Source organism: Pygoscelis adeliae, unplaced genomic scaffold (assembly GCF_000699105.1).
Source record: "Pygoscelis adeliae isolate BGI_AS28 unplaced genomic scaffold, ASM69910v1 Scaffold432, whole genome shotgun sequence".
Taxonomy (NCBI): Eukaryota; Metazoa; Chordata; class Aves; order Sphenisciformes; family Spheniscidae; genus Pygoscelis; species Pygoscelis adeliae.
Window position 1 is genome coordinate 533,057 of NW_008824289.1, and position 22,346 is coordinate 555,402.

Below are 22,346 nucleotides of genomic sequence, written 5' to 3' on the forward strand. Positions count from 1 at the left end.
GAGTGAACCCGTGCCCCGGACGGGCCGGCGCCAGGTCTGACGCTGCGGCTGGGATCGCTGCAGAAGCTGGGTTTGAGGCACGACACCGGGCTGAGGCTGAGTGCCCGGTGGATTCTAGCCTCTGCTTTCTGCCACGTAGCTGGTACCATCCGCCTGAGCCAGTTTCAGCTTTAACAACTTAAAATAGCTTAGCACACCTGAGTGGGGGACTGGTCTGGCTGGGGGAGGAAAAATGTAAAAAGAAGTTACTTTTCAGCTGGGTAAGTTCCTTCAGCCACACCAGCGAGCAGCTGTACAACAGCCGGGCCAGTGCAGCACAGAAGCGGGTGGTGGGGACTGAGGGGACACGGGAGTCCCTAGGCCAACTCCTCTGTCCCTGCAGGAAGAGAAGTGACAGTACTGGAGCAGCTCCTTAGCAAAGGCACAGCGGGACTCAGCAGGTAGAAGCCAAGGACAGCCAAATACAAACCAGACGCAAGAGAGGCCCTTTAGAAAAGAGAAACCGCAGCTCCACAACCCAGGGGGGTCAGGCAGCCTGCCAGGCCCCGTGTCCCTGCCTCCCACTGCTGCTGCACACCCACTCCGGCCAGATCAGCACAGCTTTGCCGTTGGTCCGGTCAGAGAACTCATCCAGGCTCCTTTTTATTTTTTCCTGATTATTTTTAACCTGGGCAGTTCCCCGATCTGGTTCCCAGCCTAGGCCACAAGGTTTTCCCGCACAGCTGAGGAACGGTGCTCCGTGTCACAGGAGTGACTTCGAGGGGCAGAAACTGTGCAGAAATGCTGCATCATTGCACCGTGCTTTGAGAAGGATTAAACACGGCGACAAACTGTCAAAGCAGGTGGCGGACTCTGTCCCAGGGACTTTCTGTGAAGCCCAAGAGCTTTTTTGTACTATGTACCAGCTCAGACGGACCTCATTGTTCTCTGTGCAGTGACAAGTGGCCGGAATCTCATACATAGTGTATGATCCATCAGCTTATATGAGCTCTTCTAGCTTGAATTTGCACAAACCCGATGACTGTAGTAATGAAATATTTCATATAAGTTGGCAGCCAGTGGGAATCCAGCTCTCAGGTGGATCGTATTTTTTTCCAGCTCTGTGTTCACCCTGCCAGCCTCTTAGCCTCTGCAGAACTGAAGCAGAGGAAGATTCATCTGGTGATGGGGGTTTTCTGTAACCAACTTACCTGAGATTTCTGGACCTGCATGGGCTAGATGTATTTTTTCCAGCACTAGTACAAAACTTTCCAAGATAACCGGGTTTCCCAGTGCTGGTACAAAGGCTGTGACCTACAAGATGTTCTCTGAACAAGTGCAGGTGAGGTGTTTCCAGGCAGCGGTGACTGTTTCTCTCTGGTGGGTACAGAGTTACAGGGAGCACGTTGGGAACGTTCTTTGGGAAATGTTACTAAGAAAACTAATAGAGTTTTTTAAAATGTAAATATATATAGATCAGGCGCACAAAACTGAATGTTGTTGACCTTCCACTGCTACTGTGTTTCACTGATACTATGCCAGACCCGGGCCTTGTTTTTCCTTTCTTATTCCACAGCTGTCAGAGTGTCCTACCACATGCATTTAGACTTAGAAACAGACCCAGTTAGGCAGAGCCCTTTTTCTTGCTAGAACCTTAAAATCTTACAGGACAGTTGATGAAATTTTACGATAATCAATTACAGAAATTATCATGTCTTAACTCATTTGTATTTGGGTTTCTGCTCTGAAGGCAATAGGTAGCTTATGCGCCTTACTATTAAAGACAGCAAAATTCAAACTCTGTCTTCTTTCAGGTAGCTTTGAAACTGGCACGGATGGCTGAGCTTGTTCAGAGGGAAAGCAGCAACTACCTGGCGAAAGTGGGAGAGGCTCCCGGAACGCGTGCACGGCTCTGAAGCAGGAGGTAGAGAACATTTATCTTTTCCGGCACACATCTCTTACAGGGGTGAAATATTCACGGTCTTAGAGACCTACAAAGGAAGACTTCTCGGAACCGCAGGGCTCCTGCACCCGGAGGGGTAGGAGCAGCCGTCACAGCACACTGGGTCGTACCAATGTGGCCCCTCAGCAGTTCTAGTCCTTTATTGTTGTGCTCTGCCTGAGTACCTTCAGCCCGCACAAAACTGAATTCTGTTCTTAATGGACGTTTCCAAACCTCATAGTGACACATTTTCTCGGAGTCGTCCCGTTTCCCGGTGTTTTCCATCCTGAGGGAACCACTCATGGTATTGTGAGTGATGGTGTAGTTACAGTTATTGTTATTTCAGCTATTCATAACGTTCGGTGGTGCACTTTCTTAATGGGGGTTGGTTAGTTCCCTCGTAGTTGCACATCCTGCCCACAACTGGCACTCGTGTTGATGTGCAGGCAGGAAGTTCCTCCTTCTGAAGCAATCATGGAGTGAGAAAGAGCTTGAGGGTTTGATGCTATTTTAAGAAGAGTTTCTCAGGCAGCTAAATTCAGTGAAAGAGATCTTTTCTGAGGTTTTTATTTCAGCTAACCGTTTACCAGTTTAGGTGTTGGTAGAACCATATAAAAATGCAGTACTTTACCAACAAGACAGACACAACTCAAGAACAACCTGCTAAGAGAGAGTAACGTACATTTTCATCAACATGAAAGCCAGCAGAGCATACAGGAGGTCTATTTCGTTGAACAGGAAACAGTCTGAGCTTCCATTATCAATGGATGAGAGTGTAAAAGAAAAAAAAAAAATTAAAATTGCTCATTACTGTAGAAAACTTGCTAATCCAGAGAGGCAGAATCTGCCCCGCAGTAGAAAAGTGAAAATGCAATGACTAATCACACCCTGAAGAGAAGCAGCATCTGTTGCCTTCCTGAAAAAGGTGTGATGTTGCTAATAATAGCAAGTTTTCTTCCCCAGCCCTGTTGACCCACGTGTGGTAATTCAGATTGGTTTGCTAGGAGATGGTCTTACTGGTGCACCAGGTTGGTAGCAGAGTGGATGAAGCAAAAAATACAAGAGAACCTTAGTTTCTCTGAGAAGCTCTAGAAGGGAATTCCGTGCAAGCAAAGATCAAGAGCAAGTGAGAACAGACTATGAGGAACATGAAAAAAGGGGATGAGAAGCGATCCACAGAACACAGGGGGAAAGGTGAGGTATTTAGAGCTACAAAGAGACACCTCTCTACAATATTTCGGGAGAAAATGCATGTAACAAGTAACACTGCTTCTTAATAGTTGCAAAAATGTAATTCAGCAAAAGTTTAACATCATTTTATTCAGGTAACAGGGGTTAAGGGAGAAAAGAACGAAACGCATTCTGGAGGTGGGAGTTTCCCATGTCTGTGAACACGCATCTTCACACGTTTATAATGCTTGTTGAATGCTCACACGTGTTTGTGTGCACGGGTGAAAGGTGCAGGGTCTTAACACCAACCCTTCTGTGATTTCAGATGAAGATGTTTTGCTATTAAAGCAGTTCGGTCACAGAGGGTTCCAACGGAAAACTGCACCGGGACAACATCACGGCAAGACGCCTGCAGGCTCAAGTTCTGCTTGACATGGCCATGTTCTACTAGACCTGCCATGACGGCATTTTTTCCCAGTGTTCCCAACTGGATTCAAGATGCAAAGCAGGAGGAGGAAGAGACAGGCTGGAAATTAGTCCCCAGACCAAGAGGTGAAGAGACCGAAAGTCAGGGAAAATGCCAATGTGAAATATCGGAGACCTCCTTCACTAATGTGGACAAGCTGAGAACTCACACACTTTCTCATACTGAGCAGAGACCGTACAACTGCCCTCAGCTTCACTGTGGCAAAGCCTTTGCTTCTAAGTACAAGCTATATAGGTAGGTAACTGCTGAGTGCCTCCGCCGAACAATGCTGCCCTACCAGAAGAGAGGGGAAAACCCCTCCATCGTGTTTTTTTGCTTGAATTTCTGAGAAGGTGGAGGAGGGGGAATGCCCTTGTTACCCTGCAAAGCAGTTGAGTGCCAGACGTTACCATACTTGGCATCTCTTTAAGCACCTTCCAGAGAACCTCAGCTAATATTTTATCCTGAGCACAAGCTGTTTTCTGTTTTACTAAGGAGGAAATTGAAGCAGAAAGTGAAGTTCACAGATTAAAAAACAAAATGAAAAGCAAGAATAGCATTCGCATTTCATAAGCCTTACCTCTAACTTTAATCACAGGAATATTTCTATGGCAGCTATTGTTGTAGCATGAAGAAGTAGAGTTCCTATTTACGTACTGAAATATAGCAGAGAATAATTAAATGCTATGATCACTAGGAACTTGAAACTAGGTGAACTACAGTGTCAGGGAGTGTAAGATACCGTGAAATCAGTCCACAGTGGCTGTCAACAGACATTGCCACAGTCTGATGCCTCCTGATGAAACGAAGCCGTCTCACCAGCAGACAAGCATTTCTTGTCATAGACTACCAAGGTTTTCTTTGTCATTTCCCCCTTTGATAGCCTCAACAGAGAGAACAGGAGCTGAGTAGACGACTGAAGTATACCTGTGCGGAGGGGATGCGTTCTAGGGAGGACGGGCACTGCTGAGACAGACTCTGTAACTGTTGCTTGAAATGTCGTGCTTCTGTGCCTGGAGAGTCCCTGCGGCTCAGGCTGTCGGGGCAGCATCTTTTAGTGGCGGTAAAATGCCATCTGGGATTTTTGTGGCATAAAGCGTAGAACGCAAGGAAAATTTTGAAAAAGTAGCGTGTGTTCTCTTAGGGGTTGGACGCTAGTCTAAACTTTCCTGCTTTTCTCCCAAAAGGCATATGGCCACGCACTCTGCTCAGAAGCCTCATCAGTGTATGTACTGCGAGAAGATGTTTCACCGGAAAGATCACCTTCGCAACCACCTCCAGACCCACGATCCCAACAAGGAGGCCCTCCACTGTCCTGAGTGTGGCAAGAACTACAACACGAAACTCGGCTTCAGGCGACATCTGGCCATGCACGCAGCTGCCAGTGGTGATCTCAGCTGCAAAGTATGCCTCCAGACGTTTGAAAGTACCCAAGTCCTGCTGGAGCACCTCAAAGCTCATTCTAGACGGGCTTCTGGTGGAGCGAAGGAAAAGAAGCATCCGTGTGACCACTGTGATAGGCGCTTCTACACCCGGAAAGATGTGCGAAGACACTTGGTAGTGCACACGGGGCGGAAGGACTTCTTGTGCCAGTACTGTGCTCAGAGGTTTGGGAGGAAGGATCATCTGACCAGGCACATGAAGAAAAGCCACTCCCAGGAACTGCTGAAGATTAAGACAGAGCCAGTTGACATGCTGGGTCTCCTAAGCTGCAGCTCATCTGTCGCAGTGAAAGAAGAGCTGAGTCCCGTCCTGTGTATGGCATCCAGAGACATGCTAGGTGGTAAGAGCTTCCCTGGCATGTTGCCTGTGGGCATGTACAGCACACATCTCCAAACCATGCCAAGCTCAGGGATGCCCCATTCTTTGGTTCCTAATTCTCTTCCAATGGGAATGAGCTATCCTCTGGAGTCTTCTTCTCCCATCTCCTCCCCACCGCAACCTCCTCCAAAGTATCAGCTTGGATCTACCTCATATTTGCCTGAGAAACTACCCAAAGTAGAGGTGGACAGCTTTTTGTCAGACTTCCCTGGCAGCCTGTCTCTCTCATCTGGTGAGCCTCAGTCCTCTTCGCCTCAGCCACCCCCCCTGGATGAGGCTTTGCTTTCCAAGAGCCCTGCTAACCTTTCAGAGGCTCTCTGTGCTGCTAACATGGACTTTTCTCATCTTCTTGGCTTCCTCCCCCTAAATCTTCCTCCTTGCAATCCACCTGTATCATCGGGGGGATTGGTCATGGGCTACTCACAGGGGGAGACACAGCCACTGCTTACCACTTTGCAACATCAACCTCAAGAATCTCCTGGAGCTGGGGCCTCGCTGAACTTTGGGCCCCTTCATTCATTGCCCCCTGTCTTCACCTCCAGCTTGAGCACAACCACGCTGCCACGTTTCCACCAGGCATTCCAATAAGCTGAAAAATAGCACTGGAGAACAGATCTTTCAGTCACCCTTTTGTGGAGAGCCTTAAAAACGCACAACTCTTACTTCCCTTTAGGGTGTGAAAGCTTTGCAAAGCTGTTTCAGACAGGAGGTTTCTGATCTCTGGAGGGAGCACTTGTAGACCGGAACAGCAGATATCCCCGTGCAAGTCCCAGTCCTGTACAGCGAAAAGATTTCAGCTAATAGACTGGATATATTTTATCTAATTTTTAATCTGTGAATCGGGAGCCGCGCTTAGCACTGACCTTCCCTGAGATCCCGGAGCTATGTTCTTCTTTGGGAAGGGACTGTCCCCGAGAAGGAGGTGAGACTCTTTCGTCTTGGGCTAAACTTTCAAAGAGTCCAGCTTCCATTTCATGTTGTCACACTGCAATTCTGGCAAAACAGCCAACACCTCCACACGGAGAAGGAGGAGAAGTCAGGATACCTGCTCTGTATGAAGCCAACGGGGAAGAGGCTGTCCTTCCCCACTACCTCTCATCCCATCACCTAATACAGCTTACTCCACCGCATACAGCTTACTCCAGTGTTAAGCAACAAGACCGTTTACGTAGTGAATTCAGAGATGTCACCTCATTCTTTGCGGAGCTGTTAGGTTAAACTCATCACAGCGAACATTGTTTACACAACACAAATCTGTTTTCTGCCATTACAAAAATAGGAGGCACCAGAATACACTGGTTTTATATCTGGTGTAGCTAGAACACTGTTTACACAACGAAGTCAGGTTGCACTGATTTCTCTTCACTTATCATGTTCTTCCCCCATGGGGAAATACACTGCTTTTTGGACCACTGTAGGCGTGCGTTTTGCCACTGTAGGCAGCAGCTTCCTGCGTTTTCTCTCTGGCTATCCACGTGTCAAGGGGATGGAGCAGCTCTCACAACTTAGCTTGTTTTTGTGGTGTATGGATAGAGCCCTTTTAAATATCTCCCACAGGCAAACAGATCGCGCATCTGTTCTGGAAACCAAAGCATGTGAAAAAGCTAGGTTAGGAGCTCGGGGCTGGCAGCGTCGAGTACTGTCGTACCAGGCATGGATGAGCTCAGGCTGCAGGCGCCCGGCTCCGTAGGTTCCCTTGAGATGAGGAACAGAGTACGAGTTTCTAGGTGGGGTTTTTTTTTTTTTTACCACAACAGTTCAGTGAGGTCAGTGCCCTTTTGGCTTATCCATGAAGCAGTCTCAAGAGATTATTTTTACCTCTGTCCTAGGGTGATAACATCCAGGAATCAGGAGGAAATATTGGTCCCAGCTTCATGTATACTCTATTGGTGTATTTGAAGCATTTTCCCCAACACTAATAGTCCTAACGAACGCTGAGGGTTTGGCCCTGCCGTCACCCTTTCACTTAGCATTTGGTTCCACTGGCCTTTTTGTTCTCTCCTTCTCGAGCCTTGTCTCCTGAAGTTAAAGTCCTGCTTCCCCTGCTCCCTGCCTCGCCTCTTAAATTCTTCCATGGACTGTGTACCTACTGAGGGCAGAAGGGTTACACTGAAGTGGCAGCCAGCTGCTGATGTCATTTAGCATCTGTATCATCTCCTGCTCTCATTTTCCTGGGCCCTTGCACTGCAAATGGTAACACATGGAGGTCGATCTCACTATACGTTGGTGCATGTTTATGAATATAGACACGCAGATCTTCATACCTCGGCATGGAGGAACCATTGTAGGCCAATATAAACCAGGAAATCTGTCAATATTGTTCTCCGTAAATCTAGAAAATGCAAAATCTACCTCTACTCTGTTATCTCAGCTCCTTCAGCGAAGCCAGATGCTGTCCTCCCTCGTCTCCCCAGAGCACATCCATTTCAGTCCGTGCATATTACTTTCTGCCGAGCCATTGATCCCACAGCGTGACATTAGCCGTGCCTCGTTTGTTCATAGGCTTGCCCCCCTTCCATTTTACTCAAGAATTTTATTTTTAATTTAGTTTAGTAATTCTTCCCAGAATGACTGTTTAGTGATCCATTGATTCTTCAAAACATAGATCAGTTGTTTTAGGTTAGCCAGCAACGCTGCAAATAATACTTTTGTATCAAAATGTAATATAAGATTTATTTACCTCAGCAATATCCTGTGGCCATGATCTCCCCGAGTTAAATGCAGTACTTCCTTTTCTCCACTGTAAAACGTTGCCTTTCGAAGTTCAACGAGTGCCTTCTTGTTCTCTAACATAGAAAAGGTAAATAGGGCATTTCAGCTAGTCTTCTATTTACCGTCATTGAATACCTCAGGCCTGTCTTCTATTGCTTTTCTCTTTGCAAATTAAAGAGTTTCACACTGTTACCAAGTATATGCAAGCCTTATCCCTGTCTTCAGTTGAGAGGATTTTTTTTTTAAAGAAATAAATAGTCAGAACTGATTACTTACTGCAAGTGAGGATTATCAGATTTATGCAATGCCATCACGCACCACCTTCCGTTTCAGAACATTCAGCTTTCTTGCTTTTTGCCTGCATTGTACTCTGAACAGATGTCATCACTGGAACTCCTTTAGCAGTGGTAGCTAAACTTAGAGCCAGGCATCTTTTTCCTACCAGTAGTCTGTCAAAGAATAAATGGAATTCATTTTGCTATTATTTGCACGTGTGATTTGCTTTCCCCAGCTATTCTAACAAGCAGAATTGCAATAACGTTTGTCAGTGAAAGGGAAGTTTGAACCCGCAAAGGGAGCGTGTTCAGAGACGGCACGCTGGAGCCGATGCCAGGTATTGGCACTGGAAAATGGATTCGAAGTTCCCGTGCCACAACAGAGCTTATAACCTGCAAGTATTTTGTCAGCCAGTCTTAAAACCAATGAGGCTACTGCCATTTGAAATACTAAGTACGCAATTCACAAAACGAATTATTTCCTGAAGCTAGTTAGCGAGCAGCTTTTACCTGTTCATAAGACAAAACCTTTGAGCATCTAGGCTACGCCAGTTGGGAATCTAAGTTCATGAGGAAGTATGTACCGAGCTGTTACGAAAAACCAGTAGAAGTCAGCTTAGACAAGCTCCCGCTAATGCAACTGTAGGTAAAACACAACAGCAAAGTTGTCACGCTGCGAGGACGGTAGCTGCGGCACAGCCTGGAAAACCGTTCTGTTGTTCACGTGCAGGACGTTTGTGCACAAGGGAGTGGCAGCCGTTACGCTAGTTAGGTGATACATAAAAAAAAAAGTTTCATCCCAGAAAGGTTTCTTGGTTTTTTGTTTTAAACCAAGGTTTAGGGACGTTTAAGTCAACATGCTGCTTTCTCTCCCAAGATCGTTATTAACGTAGGGAATGGGAGACTGCAGGGAAGGACGGTGAATATGAAACAGACCCATGGCATCGGTGTCCGTGAACACGGGACCGAGCATTACAGTTACATACAGGCATTCTTTGGCCGATCACCAAGGACCACGCGTTAGGGGCTCCAGGTACAGGAGACCGCTGCGAGTCAGCCAGGACAAATACAAATTAAACCATCTTGGGAGGCACAAAATGCTTTTGATGGAAGAGAGGAGTTTTTAAAGCAGTGTTTTCAAAGAGGTTCAGTGAATACAGGAGCTAGGCTGGACTTCACACCGAGATAGGGCAGCGGAGAAGCGCTGAGATTTGAGTCAGTAAGCACCAGCTGTATGAGAGCAAGATGGCTCGGAGGATGAACCAGTCGGAACTGATGAAACTCGCCTGTAATAAACGTTATGCCAGTAGAAGTCTCACACTTTTATCCCACGAACAGAGTACAAGGCAGCCATTAAAGATGTAGAGCATTTTAAGTGCTAAATGAAGGACTTCTTCAGTGGGGGAGCCCTGTGAACCACCCCGTTATGATGTCTTTATTCCAGGCACATCTGTATCGGAAAGGTGGCATCAGATTGAGCCCAAGAGGAGCAACTGCAGCAGATAATTGGTCAGAAGGGTTTAATTAAGTAAATAAATGTTTTAAAGTGTGGCTGACTTGGGGAGGGTTCAAGACCAATAGGAACAGTGCAGACAACGAAGATATAAAATCATAGAGCACAAGTCTGTGAAAGGACAGGACACGAACACGCCAGCGATTATAAATCAGACCCTAGATTGTCAAAAGGGCGAGGACATAATGTCCCGCTAGAAATAAGAATGATTCCAGCTCACTCGTTAGAAAATACATTTCCATGGCATTTCCATGGCAGCAGAGGGTTAACTCACCTAGCCAGTCCTTCCCAGGCTCAGATTTCTAGAGCTGTGTGAAAGTCTGAAGGTCTTGTTCCCCATGGGATTACAGCTCGCTCAAAACCCATTTGTGTGAAGGAACAACATGTTAACTTGCATTTGCTTCCACTGAATTTCACTTGGCAGAATATCCACGTACAGCGTTTTGACAGACCCTGTTCAGCTGTCTCACAGTAGTGCCTGCTCTTTAGCCTCTGTGTTGAAAAATGTTGTCACTTCAATGGGAATCCCTTTTTTCCCTCCGGTAGATGGATGATTTCAGTACTTTTGTTGGGAGCTCAGCTCTTTGTTCTTTAATTCCTTCCTTGCTGACAGGTGAATAGCAGCTGCTTGGAAGATTTCCTGCAGTTCACTGAAAAATCCCCATTTCCTTTCTCTACCAGTGCATCACCTTTGCTATCTGGAAAGAATAACCCCGCAGAGGCATTTTCTACTGCCTGCAATTAAAATTCTTACAAAGAAATCTTCAAAGATGCTCTCCCCATCACCCTACCTTCTTGCTTATCCTCTCTAATCCTGGTTACTCGGGCTCACTGAATTCTCCCTCGGGTGCCTATTTTTAGTTAATTGCCTGCCCAAGCCCTGTAGATATTCTGCCACCGAAGAGTGAAGTGGATGAATGGCTCGAAGAGAACCACTTCATTAAAACTTCACGGGTTTCCATCTTTATCCAAAATTTACTTCTTTTTCATAACTTACGTCTTGTGTTTTTCCCAATTCTCGGAGATGGGAAATCTGAAGCTCTGAATACAATCCTGCCCGACACCCGCCTGGTTGGAGAAGGCAGTTTGGTTTGGCCTGGTCTGCTGGACCAGGACTCGGGAAACCTGGACTCTGTTTTCACCCCTTTTGCTGACCCTGGTGCCTCTCAACCTTTCTGTGCCCAGCAGGCCACAGCGATTCCAAGCCTCCCTTGCAGAGCAGCTGAAACCTGCCCGGGGAAACACGCCGTTACTACTGACACAGCTCCCTCACGGGACTGCTGTTTCCCGTTCCTCACCTGTCTGCCCTACCACCACCACGGCCCCGGTGTCAGTAGACTCCTCTCGGGTTCCGCTGTCCCTGCCGCACAATCGATGCGCACTCGCATCGGGCTCACCTCCATGCTGTTCTCCCCACCCCGGGATGTACTCACTTCATTCCGGTGAATAACCGGGATCCTTCAGGAATCCTTCCGCCTGTTTCAGGCATTCTGTAGCTCCAGGTAAGGCGTTTTCTCCCAGAGCGCTTCCTCAGCAGGCTCCCGTGTGATCTGCACCCGGAGCCATCTCCACACGGTTACACAGACCACTCGCCACCAAATGCTTCAGACTGCCACAGAAACGGGTCAAGCAAAAATTGAACTGGTGATCAGAAAACAGATCATATTCTGCTTCTCACAAACCTACGCCGCGACATTAGCTTCGCTTTCCTATCAAAAGTACATTTTCTTTCTTAGGCGCACAGGTAGGCTTGCAGGAAGAGACTGAAGCATCTTCCTCGCTGTGTGCTCGTAGTTGAAGCTAGGTCTGCAGTAGTCCTTCCCACCAGTGCCTAAATATCGGCACGCACAAAGAACGTACGTGACGTGGGGGTAGCTTCTCTGTGTTGGGAGATCACAGTGACGAGGAAAGTTAAAGGCTTTGGGGAAGATGAAGAATAGGGAGTTTGGAATATTTTTTTTTTTTAATTACTATGAAATAGGTCAGCTCTTCATTCTCAGTTGGGGGAACAATCCACATGAAAGGATCTCGTTAAAAAAGAACCGTCCCTCATTTTAACACCTATCTTCACCTTCATTCTCACCATCTATTTCACATACCGTGTCTTTCTTTGAAACTACTATGCAAGCGGACAGCCAGCTCTAACACAGAACGTACTGAGACGGAAAGGGACAGCTCTGCGTGAAGCCCGCAGGACAGGAATGGCTACAGCATCTGTCGCTCAGCACACGGGTCCTGGCCGGTTGAGCATCCAGGTGAACAGATCACGTACCGGCACCTGCCCCAGCAGCCCGTTTTCCTCTGCAGTTCAGTGTCTTGCACTTGAAGGTAACACTTCTGCTTATGGAACTCGCCAGCACACCCTGCCTCAAGATGCGACTGAAAATGGCGCACAAGCCCACGCACCCGAGCGGAGAGCTGGCCTTGGGAATGGGCAGGTTCCCTACCTTCTGCCAGAAGCCTGCCTTGAGTTTATGACTTCTCCTTGCCCTACTGAGTGCCTCAGCCTTGACTGTTGTTGGGTTTTCCCCCTCTAGTGATCCCTAATGTCTAGAAACTATTTTTGGAAAGGTTGTTTTGTAACATTTCTACCAGTATTTTCCTTAAACGAGGATATCGAACAAAAAACTAGAGATGTCTGCCTTCGAGGTGCTCTGACAACTGGGTGGTTGCGAGAGGGAGGGCAGAGGGAACCTGTGGAAGCCATGAGGACTCACCCCTGGGAGCAGTCGAGCTCCGAAACTGCTGCTGGAGGAAAAGCTACTGAGTGGCCTTTGCAGCCAAGAGTCACGCTGAGAACCCTCTCCCGGGCAGGGCTGCCCCTGGCACGAGCTCCGCCGTCCGTCGCAGGCTGCAGGAGCGGCTGACCGGGGGGCAGCATTTGATCCGGAGCCGGCAGACATCCCGTTGTAAGGGAAAGGGTTTGGGCTTTCTCAGCCCTGGGAGCCGACGGGAGAGATGCGGCGTCTCTCACTGGGGCTGCAATTCAGTCGGTCTCTTGTGCTGGATCTCGACGGGCCCCGTGCCCGACCTCCCTTCCTGCGGCTACGGCTGCCGAAGCCAGAAGCTTCCCATTGTTAAAGCTCAACTGTTTTTCTAAAAGCAAACTTTCTAGCACTTTTACACACAGTGAATAACCTCTCTTAATGGAGTATTTTGGGGGCTGTAAACAAGGTTTTTAAATTGTAAAAATATTAAGTGCCATTAGGAAATGTGCGGTTTATCACTAAAATTAGCTCTTTCATTGTCTTGCAAAATGAAGTTCAAATTGAAAGCATTTTTTATAATGAAGTTGTTTATTAAAAGCATTTGAATTATCTGCCCTGGGCGTCTTCTTGGAGGGGAAGGGGGTTTTTGGTCTGGTTTTTTTTTTTAAGTAAAGACAGACTCCTAAGGCAAGTCGAAGACCCAGTTCCCTACGTGAATCCACGCAGACGTTTAAGTTTCTTTCAAGCAAAGAATCAGACCTGAAAAAGGACACGGCACCCTGCTGGGGACGTAGTAATGGCCGATACCATTATCTCCTGTCCAGGAGAATAATGTTTGTTAGACAGAAAGTTCTGGTCACTCGGTTTCTCTAAAATTACCAGCCTGCGTGGAAGCATTCCAGGCGAGTACAGCCCGCTCCCCCTTCCAAATAACCCCGGCACGTGCAGCTCCCCGGGACTGCACCTTGCACAGGGGCAGCAGAACCAGAACCAAACCTTAAAGCTTAAGCAACGGCCGTCTGCTGACACCAGCCGCAGGAGCATTTTGACAGAGATGACACAGGGCGAAGAGCATCCTGCCCTCTCGGGAATCTCTCTTCAGAACACGGTTCAAAAGCTGACCACCGTTTTCAGTGTCGAGGCGCTGTTCTAGGTATGATCTAGTTTTCATTGTTAACGCAGCCACTGGCAACGCGTGCCGTTCCCTCAGCAGTGCTACCCCCCGAGCGGAGGGCTACAACAGGACACGACTACGGCAGCGCCGCTTCTCCAGTCTGCCTGAAAACAGAAAACAAGTTCAGCCCAGATTGTCTTGCTGGCGGAGCTGAAGCCCTCCTTTGCCCTTTTCACAGGGAGAAGGGACTATTCCGATGATTTCGGAGTTTTGATTTAGGCATTTGCCTGCTCCGGTCTCGGCAGCTGATCGGGGTCACAGACATTCAGCAACCCCTAACACTGGCAGCCCTGTAACCCGTCACCAGCCACGGCTGCGCACATCCGTCGCTCTGCTGGGCAAAACATCACAAGAAAAGTGAATTCACTATCCCTCCCTCCCTCAGCCTCTTTAACGGATGCTTGCTGCTCTCCTGCCACATACACCCCCCCCAGCAGAAATACACAAGCACTGGGGAAGCGGAGCTGGAAGCTAACAATGAAGGTCCGGCTTCCACAGCACCAACACCCCTCCAAACCGCTACTCGGAGGAAGGGAATGGCAGCTCCCTTCTCAATTGTACTCTCACCTCTGTTGCTCTAAAGCACCGTGTATTTGCCCGACGCTCCCGGCCCGTCAGCCATCCGACAGTCCTGCTGCTCCATCCATTAGTGCTACGCGAGTCAAACGACGTCTTTCACACGCGAGAGCCGAGCTGCTTAAGTGGTCTTACCGTGCAGCACACGAGAGCGGTACAGCGAGAAGCGGATCCAAATGCCTTGACCGGTGGCGTTTCAATTACAATATGCGGCAGGATACAGGACATGCCACACTGGGAGGAACTCACTGCTCAGTCAAGTTTACCAGGAGAAAAACATTACAAAAGAAAACCGCAGTGTATTCCAAGTTCTGCTTCCGATTGAAGCCACACATCGAAGACCACGCAGGTGTCGAACAGGCTAAGCGTTATGGAAAGAAAGTCCCAAGAGGTGGCTTAGGAGAACCCAGGAGAGCAGGACAACAGGACAATGGCAGATTTATTTACAACAGGACACAAAGAATACATACATTAATTAAAAATTACAAAGAATACAGAGAAAACACTTCGGGCAAGGGAGAGAAATCAACGCTGGCTGAGCCCCTCTGCTGGGGCAGGGGCAGAAAATAAAAGAAAAAAAAAATCAACCAAAATCTCAGAGAGGGATCTCAAATCAGAACTGACGCAGGACTCCACAGCACAGTCGGCTCGCACATCCCCTGCTCCCTTTTTCCATCCTTGATTCCTGGCTGATTAGACTTTGGCGTGACGGGCGGCTGAAGGAGCTACTAGGCAAGGCTGGAAAGACTCAGTGCTGAGGAGCCAAGCCGCCTGGGAAGCCAGCTCCCCGCAGGGGGCAAGGCCGTCGGTAAGAGACACGGGTCCTTGCGTGAACCTGGTGGAAACTTATGGCAATTGGGGCTAAAAAAAGCCCCAAACCCCTCAAGGGTGCACATCAGTGCTGGTAACAGGGAGGGCTTTGGACAGTTCTGGGTTGGAACGGTGTCACCTGTGGCAGCTGGTCATTTGGAGACCTTACTGCTTACTACAGGAAGAAGCAAAAGCAAAATTTTCGTAGATCTCGCTAAAAAAACCTCTCCCCTGTAGCCCTGACTGAATCCAGCTAGTCTGGGGATGGAGGGAGCCCTCACTGTAACACGGAACCTTTTTACTGGTAAGCATCATTGAAGTGACCAAAATAAAAAACTTTAACCTCTTTTAAAAAGAGCTTCCCATGGGCTGATTCAGGCATCAAGCCACCGAAAAAGAGGAGCCCGCTGCAGAAGAGCCCGCATCGGCTATCCCGGAGGGCTTGGACCATTTTGTGGAGAAGAACAAAATACAGCTTAGGGGCGTACACTTTTTCTGTTCCCTGGAGGTAGAGAATCTAAGAGGAGGAGAAGAGAGCAGCAAGAGCAGCTGGAGCACAGGGCAGGTAGCGAGACAGCCCGCTCCTGGCAATGGGAGAACTCCTCGGGGCCGCTCCCTCTGTCCCCAGCCCCTTCTGCACACACCTCGCGGCAGCTCAGGCCCAATACTGCATCAGATCGCTTGGCACTAAAGCAGCGGCGTCGCAGCCTCCTCTCCGCAGGGCTCTGCGCAATCCCGGCGGGGCTCCCGGGAAGGAAGCCTGCCCCTTTTCCTCACGCGGCCGGAGCAGAGCTATCGACAGAACAAACCCTTGTAGTTACCTCGCGCATCCTTCCAGTCCTGTATTCTAGCACCAGCACAATCACGTCACTTCCACCAGAACGTTACGTCCTGCTGCAGCTGGCTGCACCTTCCGAAAGAGAGGAAATCCCACCCGCCCTCAGCCCTTCCAGTGGAGGCATCCGAAGCGGCCCGTGCTGTCCAAGGCCGGAGGGAGGGAGAAGCGAGGCCGAGGGTTGCAGTTCTCAAGCTCTCTCGGGGTGAAATTGCACTTCCCAGGCTCCGAATGGCACCTCCATCAAATTGTAAACAAGCCGAAGCCAGGACTTCTGCGGTCAGAGCACGCCAGACTCGCGCTGGGTAAGCCTTTAGGCTCCTTTTATTTTGCCATTGTCAAGCTCCCTCTTCTGTGCAGACATGAAGGCAGGAAAGAAACCCAGTCTGATATTTGTCTGAAGAGTCTCCCTGAATCCTAGAGCACCCTAGGGGCTGGAAGAAAACGTTTTCACAAGTGTTTCCACTGCTGTCTCAAATCCATTCGTCATCAACATAAAAAAAAAAAAAGGATGAATTAGCAAAAAGGGGGTTTACTTATACAGAGGGATATTTCTCTGCTAAAAAACTCCCTCAAATATGGAACAGGATAACAAAGTTAAAATGTAAGGTATCTATAGACCCCTTTTCCCCCCAGAAGTAGCCCAGAATCCATGTACACTGTGCCAAAGTTACATTCCAAAATGAGGAGTTATTTATTTCTCTTGTCACTCTCCCACTGGATTTTGTTTCCTTAAAAGAGCTGGGAGAAGCTGTCCCCTTCACTCCCAGGAGGACACGCGTTCAGAGGTGTCTACTTTCTGCTGGGTCTCTGCATCTTCAGTCTATTTTCACTGCGGCATAGATCTTCCGGACAAACATGTAGGCTGCATAGAAGCCAATGGTGCCAGTGAGGAGCCAGAAGGACAAGACCATAAGGGCAGTGTAGCCAAAGTATAGCAAGGAAGGAACGAACTCAACAATATCCAGCTAAAACAGAAGAAGAGGAAAAAACGAGCAAAGTTAAGTACGGAGGTAACAAGAGTTAGCTCCCCAAACCAGCCAGTGCCCTCTACAAGGGGGCACCTGATGAAGGGAGGAAACCCTCCACTCGGTTCATTTTTGTCCGGCTGAAAAGAGTTCCCCTTTGAGGTGGGACTGGAGAGCACCGCTCCGCACAGGTAATGCAGGCAGGGGCCTCGGCCACTTACAACCTTCTCTCCTCTCTGGAAGGACTGTTAGCGCTGGCTGGTGAGTGCCTTGGGCTGGCACGGGGACACACTAGGACTAGGCAGTCCCACCATTGCCCTTCCCAAATCCAACAATCTCCTCTAGAAAGGTTCTCCGCTTTAACACAAGAGGAGTAACAATACCTTGTTCACAAAGTAGAAGATGGCATAGATCAGCACGTAGAAGGCAGATCCTCCAGACACCAAGAAGGTCCTCCACCACCAGCGGTAATCCTGGCAGGGTAAAAAGGCTCATTATCCCACAGGCTTCCTTTTCCCGTGTCGCTGCCTCAGGGGAGCTGTGACCTTTCTGGGACAGGAAGACCACCACCCATTTTCCTTCAAAGGAAAACCACAGTCTGGGGCTGGGGAACTATTTTGTCACAGAAGTGTTTCCAAACAGAGAGGATGAAAAGCTGACTGAAGCAGAGGCAGGTCAGTATCACAGCACCTGCTACCGAAGAACACGGCTCACGTCTGGCCCTGCATTTCATCCTGTGTGTGGATGGAATGAAATAGTTTCTTTGGGAAGAGATGTCAGCTCAAAATACCCTGCTCCCAGCATAATTTCTGGTATGAAACCACAGTTCCCAGCCTAGCAGATAATCAAGTAGCTTCAATTCTCCTTGAAGTCAAGAGGTGTTAAGAGCAATCACACTTGTGAAGCCGGGCCACACTAGATTTCTGCTGACCAGCAGCAATAACGTGACCTGTGCTTTTCCAGGAGCAAGTACCCTGCGCTACCAAAACTACGAATGTGGAAACCTCACCTCAGCACAAAGCTGGAAGTACACCATGACAATGCTGATTTGGGAGCACGATACCACCAGGATTATAAACACCAGGAAGAGAAAGCCGAAAAGGTAATAGAACTGGTTCTCCCAGATTGCCTGAAACAAAGACAAAGCAGAAATTTGTTTCCATGCTACTGTGATCAATCAGCGAACACCAGACTAGCTTCTAGCAGCTAACCCAAGGAAAAGCAAGGAGCCCCTCAGCCTCATGAAGACAAAACCACAGATCTAATGCCTTTCACAACATTACTTCAGAGGAATCGGGTTGCGAAAAGGCGCCCAAAGACAGCTCTGAGGTAGCTTGTTCACTCCCCTCCATCTCCCTAGCAACGGAACAGCAAATTCCTCCCCATCCACAGAGGGTGAAAAATGGGGAGCAGCTGGAACGGCTCAGTGAATGTCTTAGACCAGGACCCCTCCTTGACATAACGTTACAGTAAGCTTTCATCTTCACCACCATCCTTCAGATCACCAAGGAGCGTCCCACAGACATCTCCAGGTGTCTCCAGCAAGAGGACAGTCTGAAGAGACCCACAGCCCAGCCCTCTCTGGAAACAATACTGAATGGCCTGGAGGGAACCTGCTAGCCCCTTCCGTAAGTACCGGAATAGGAGAGTGCTCCAGTGGAAGCCCCCTCCCTTTCAAAAGCTTTGGCACGAGAGGAATCCTGTTCAGGAGCAAAGTGGGTTAAATGCTTACACTGAAAATGAAGAACAGTTCAATGAACATAGCTCCAAAAGGCAGAATACCAGCCATGAGAATCCTACAGAGCGAGAAAGAAAAGTCATAAGCAGCACAATATAACTGTCTGGCCATTAAAAGTCCCCTGTAACCACAGAGAGCGCTCCTAGAAAAAGCTCTACAGCTCCAGATTACGAGAATAAATTTCACACAGTAAATGGCGCAGCTGCTCCCGCTGCTGAGCGCGTACCACTTTTATAAGCACCAGTCATACCACGTCAACATTGTCAAGATCGTCTCTGATATCGCATTACTCTAGGAAACACATCTGCCATCTGTCTGTGTCCAGAGACCAGCAGAAGGTGACGTTCAGCAGCCCAAGGAGACTGAGGGGAGGGGGCTTAACTCACCGTATTTCCTAGACACTCATCACTCACCCAACAAATTTATTCATATACCACCTCTGCTCCGGGATCTGCCTGGGAATCTGATTGGTCCGTACAGGATTGTCATACGGCTGTTTGCGAAATCCAAAGTAGTAACCCAGGTAGACCAAGGGCAAGGAGATCCCAAACCACATGCAGAGCAAGGCCACCATGTTAGGGAAAGGCACCTGGAATCACACCGGGAGTCACAAAAGTGAGGCTGACAGCTCACCTGCCCTGGAAACTGAAGTCACTGGCCAGACCGACTCTGGTCAACCCACATTTAGAAAGACACTGTGAAACTAAGCAAGTCCCTGACAGCCCAGTCACCCTCCTCCCGCTCCTGCAGGCTCCAGGATGAAGGCGGTACCTACCGCTCCAGAGGAGTGTTTCCCCCAGATGAAACAGTTCAGGACAAAGCAGATACCAAAGACGACACCCGGATAGAGGGTAGCTGTCTGCAAGAGCAAACACAGGTTAAGAGAAAACGCGTGACTAATCAGCCAGATGCTTCTCTTCAATGAGTCCATTGCTGGGACAAGGCACATGTGGAGGAAGCATCCCTTTTGCTACAGCACTAGGACACGGGATGGGCTGTGGGGAGGATCTCAGACAATCCTCTTGCTTTACTATAGTATGTACTCCGGTGTTCGCCCTTTCCTGTAAAGCTACGAGGACTCAATCCACACCAAATCCCTGCAGTACAGCCAGGCTGTGTCCAGCTACCCGCAAATACGCGTGGAGCTTATCCACGTATCCTGCCATCAGCAAACCTGGATAAACGGCACAGAACGCCACAAGACTCACACAAAAGGCTCCCTTCTTCCATCGATGTCCTTTCAGAGTCCGGTATAAGCGGCCAGCAAAGAATCCACCAAAAACCCTGGACAGAAACAAGCCAAGACAAAGAAAATTAGCCTTCGTTGCTGGGGAGAGGAAGAGGAGGGGCGGGCAGGACGGCACTGCTGTGGGAAGCAGTAGACACACTTACCCCATGAACATGAAGAGAAAGCAGGCGGTAGTCATCAACGCACCCCGGCTAGAAGGCGACAGCATCCCCAGCATAGCAACAACTGCGGAGGGAAAAAAGGACAAAGAACAGCAGCTCCGATGTACGTGTGCTAGCCAGCATCTGGAGGCCAGGGGCCCGTCCCACGTGCAGACCACAGCTGGCTGGGATCTCTGCCTTCCTCTGCACAGACCTCATTTCCTTCAAAGCATAACGCATCCACAGCCTCCGACACTGGCCAGAGCGAGGAAGCCACGGCTTTGATCTCAAGCTACAGACCATGCTTTAGCCTCAACTTCCCCAGAGATCTGAGCAGGTGCCACTCGGAAGGCAAGGCACACACGTGCAAAAGTCTCCCAGCCCACTATCACCCAGGGCTCCTATCCTGATAAGAGGAAATATAAACACAAGAAGATGCCTTCAGCTGGGAAACGCTGTCTAGAAACTCAGAAATGCTGCGCACAGGCCTATAGCCTCGATCAGCCCTGCGGCAGGAAGCGGCCTTAATGCAACCTCACTCAAGCTAAGGTGAGCGTAGGTTGAAGTCAATGGGAGCTACAAATGCCCTTGAGCACCGTTCCTCTTCTCGTTACAGCCACCCATGCAACATGTGCCACTTACAGATAACGATCAGGATCATACAGAAGAGCTGAATTCCAGAACCCAGGAGAGAGCTGAGGATCATAGGATACTGCGGAGGCCTGAAGACATCTCCATGCACCAGTTTCCAACCAGATTCCTCCATAGTATCTTCCTGCAGCAACAACAGGAAAAGAAGTTATTTAGATACGGTCTAACGGTGGAAATGAAGGTCCTACCACAGCCGGCCTAAGACATTAATTTCCCTGTATCCAGTTCTTCTACAGAATTATATCACTCTAGTTAAACTTCTTTCCTCTTGGGCTTAAAACAGTTAAGGCCCGAACTGCCAGTGCCAGGGCACACATTTATGGAACTGTCTGCAGTCATTAGTTAGGTCTGAAGACATCTAAACCAGTAATCTGCCATTGTACAGAGACAAAGGTGTCGTGACAGCACATGACAGAACTGCCCCTCCCATCTTCAGGGCTCGAAGCAAAACAGGGGCAAGGAAAAGAGGCAATACATCCAAGTCTTCAGACTAGATCCCTTCTCTTCTGTGCTTCCCTCCCTCTCTGATCCCGGCCCCAGGAACAAATACATACGATGTCATCTTCCTTGTTGTAGTTGGCGATGTCCTTCCGGAGAGTCCGGATGATGATCATGCTGAGAATACCTGAAAACAAGCACAAACGGAGTTTAACTCAGAGGCTCCTACATGGCCGTGCTGCTCTCACGCTGTGCAACTACATGGCTCCCACCAACACACACTTCTGGCTAGGAGAGGAGGCCTTGAGTCATTAGCCGTCTCCCCCAGCCTTCAGCAAAGACAGAAACAAAACCCCAGCGAGCAGGGAAGGCAGTATTCCAGCAGGAACGGGGCACTGTGGCTTTCCTGTGTTTTTTTTCCCTTAAATACGGACATGCAAGTGTGTGTTAACCACATCCTACTCCCTCAACTACCCTAGTCAGAGAGCAGAAGTGGGTAACTGTCTGACCCCATGGGGCACTGCCTGAACCGGGAGGTTTTATGTGCCAATATTCATTTCCTCCTCCTTCTGATCAGGTTCGGACACAGCCACATCCTCCCCGAGCCATCTGCAGCTGAGGCTTAAAGAAAGTTCCCTGCAGATTAATGGTAAAGCCTTCTTCACCCCACACAACTCACTCACCTGAAAGGAAAAAGACGACCACAACTGAGTTTATGATAGAAAACCAATGAATCTGCACGTCACTCATGGTCAGGTAGGTGTCCCAGCGGGAAGCCCATTTAATGTCACTTTCCTGAAAGAACAGGAAAGTTCTTCTCATACCAGCACATTCCCAATGTCTTCCACAACACCTCTGTGACAGACACTTGGAGCACTAACTGCCAGCCAGGGGCAGTGAGCTGCCAGCCAGCTTCCCATTACTCCCTCACCTCCCAGTGAACAGAATAGGTGAAGAGCAACTGGTTCTCTTTAGAAGGATCTATTTCCTGAGGGGCAGAGCCCGTAGCTTCAGGCAGGGTGCACATACTCTTCTCATCAGCCTTCAAGTCTGTAAGGGAAAACATGGCACACACTAGGTCAGCCCGTCCCTCGAGGTACCACCTCTCCCACTGACCATCCTGGCCCCAGGTACCCTTAAGGCACTGGGCTGCAATTACTCCAGATACTGCAGGGGAAGCA

At 48.9% G+C, this 22,346-nt stretch overlaps 3 protein-coding genes across 4 annotated transcripts in view; 1 reads left to right on the forward strand and 2 right to left on the reverse strand.

Annotated features, from left to right (window-relative positions):
* POFUT1 (protein O-fucosyltransferase 1) overlaps positions 1–1,211 on the reverse strand; it is a 7,558-nt gene extending 6,347 nt beyond the window's left edge. The window contains exon 1 of the mRNA XM_009318760.1: positions 1,191–1,211. Within this exon, the coding sequence (XP_009317035.1) occupies positions 1,191–1,211 (21 nt within the window). The remainder of the gene's footprint in view (positions 1–1,190) is intronic.
* A 582-nt stretch (positions 1,212–1,793) lies between these two features.
* On the forward strand, positions 1,794–6,523 carry PLAGL2 (pleiomorphic adenoma gene-like 2). Of its 2 annotated transcripts, none has more exons than XM_009318750.1 (3): positions 1,794–2,018; positions 3,417–3,812; positions 4,745–6,523. In XM_009318750.1, the coding sequence occupies exons 2-3, from the start codon at positions 3,550–3,552 to the stop codon at positions 5,964–5,966; spliced, it is 1,485 nt and encodes a 494-aa protein (XP_009317025.1). In that variant the 5' UTR covers positions 1,794–2,018; positions 3,417–3,549; the 3' UTR covers positions 5,967–6,523. The 2 variants fall into 2 exon arrangements, with proteins under 2 accessions (XP_009317025.1, XP_009317024.1); XM_009318749.1 differs by having other exon boundaries at positions 1,833–1,903.
* An 8,234-nt stretch (positions 6,524–14,757) lies between these two features.
* Positions 14,758–22,346, reverse strand: part of TM9SF4 (transmembrane 9 superfamily protein member 4) — a 19,735-nt gene continuing 12,146 nt past the window's right edge. The window contains exons 7-18 of the mRNA XM_009318761.1: positions 22,097–22,215; positions 21,849–21,960; positions 21,282–21,352; positions 20,719–20,851; positions 20,080–20,161; positions 19,896–19,971; positions 19,463–19,546; positions 19,101–19,276; positions 18,682–18,745; positions 17,959–18,078; positions 17,333–17,422; positions 14,758–16,949 (exon numbers count right to left, since the gene is read on the reverse strand). Coding sequence (XP_009317036.1) covers positions 16,800–16,949; positions 17,333–17,422; positions 17,959–18,078; positions 18,682–18,745; positions 19,101–19,276; positions 19,463–19,546; positions 19,896–19,971; positions 20,080–20,161; positions 20,719–20,851; positions 21,282–21,352; positions 21,849–21,960; positions 22,097–22,215 — 1,277 coding nt within the window. The 3' untranslated portion in view covers positions 14,758–16,799. The remainder of the gene's footprint in view (positions 16,950–17,332; positions 17,423–17,958; positions 18,079–18,681; positions 18,746–19,100; positions 19,277–19,462; positions 19,547–19,895; positions 19,972–20,079; positions 20,162–20,718; positions 20,852–21,281; positions 21,353–21,848; positions 21,961–22,096; positions 22,216–22,346) is intronic.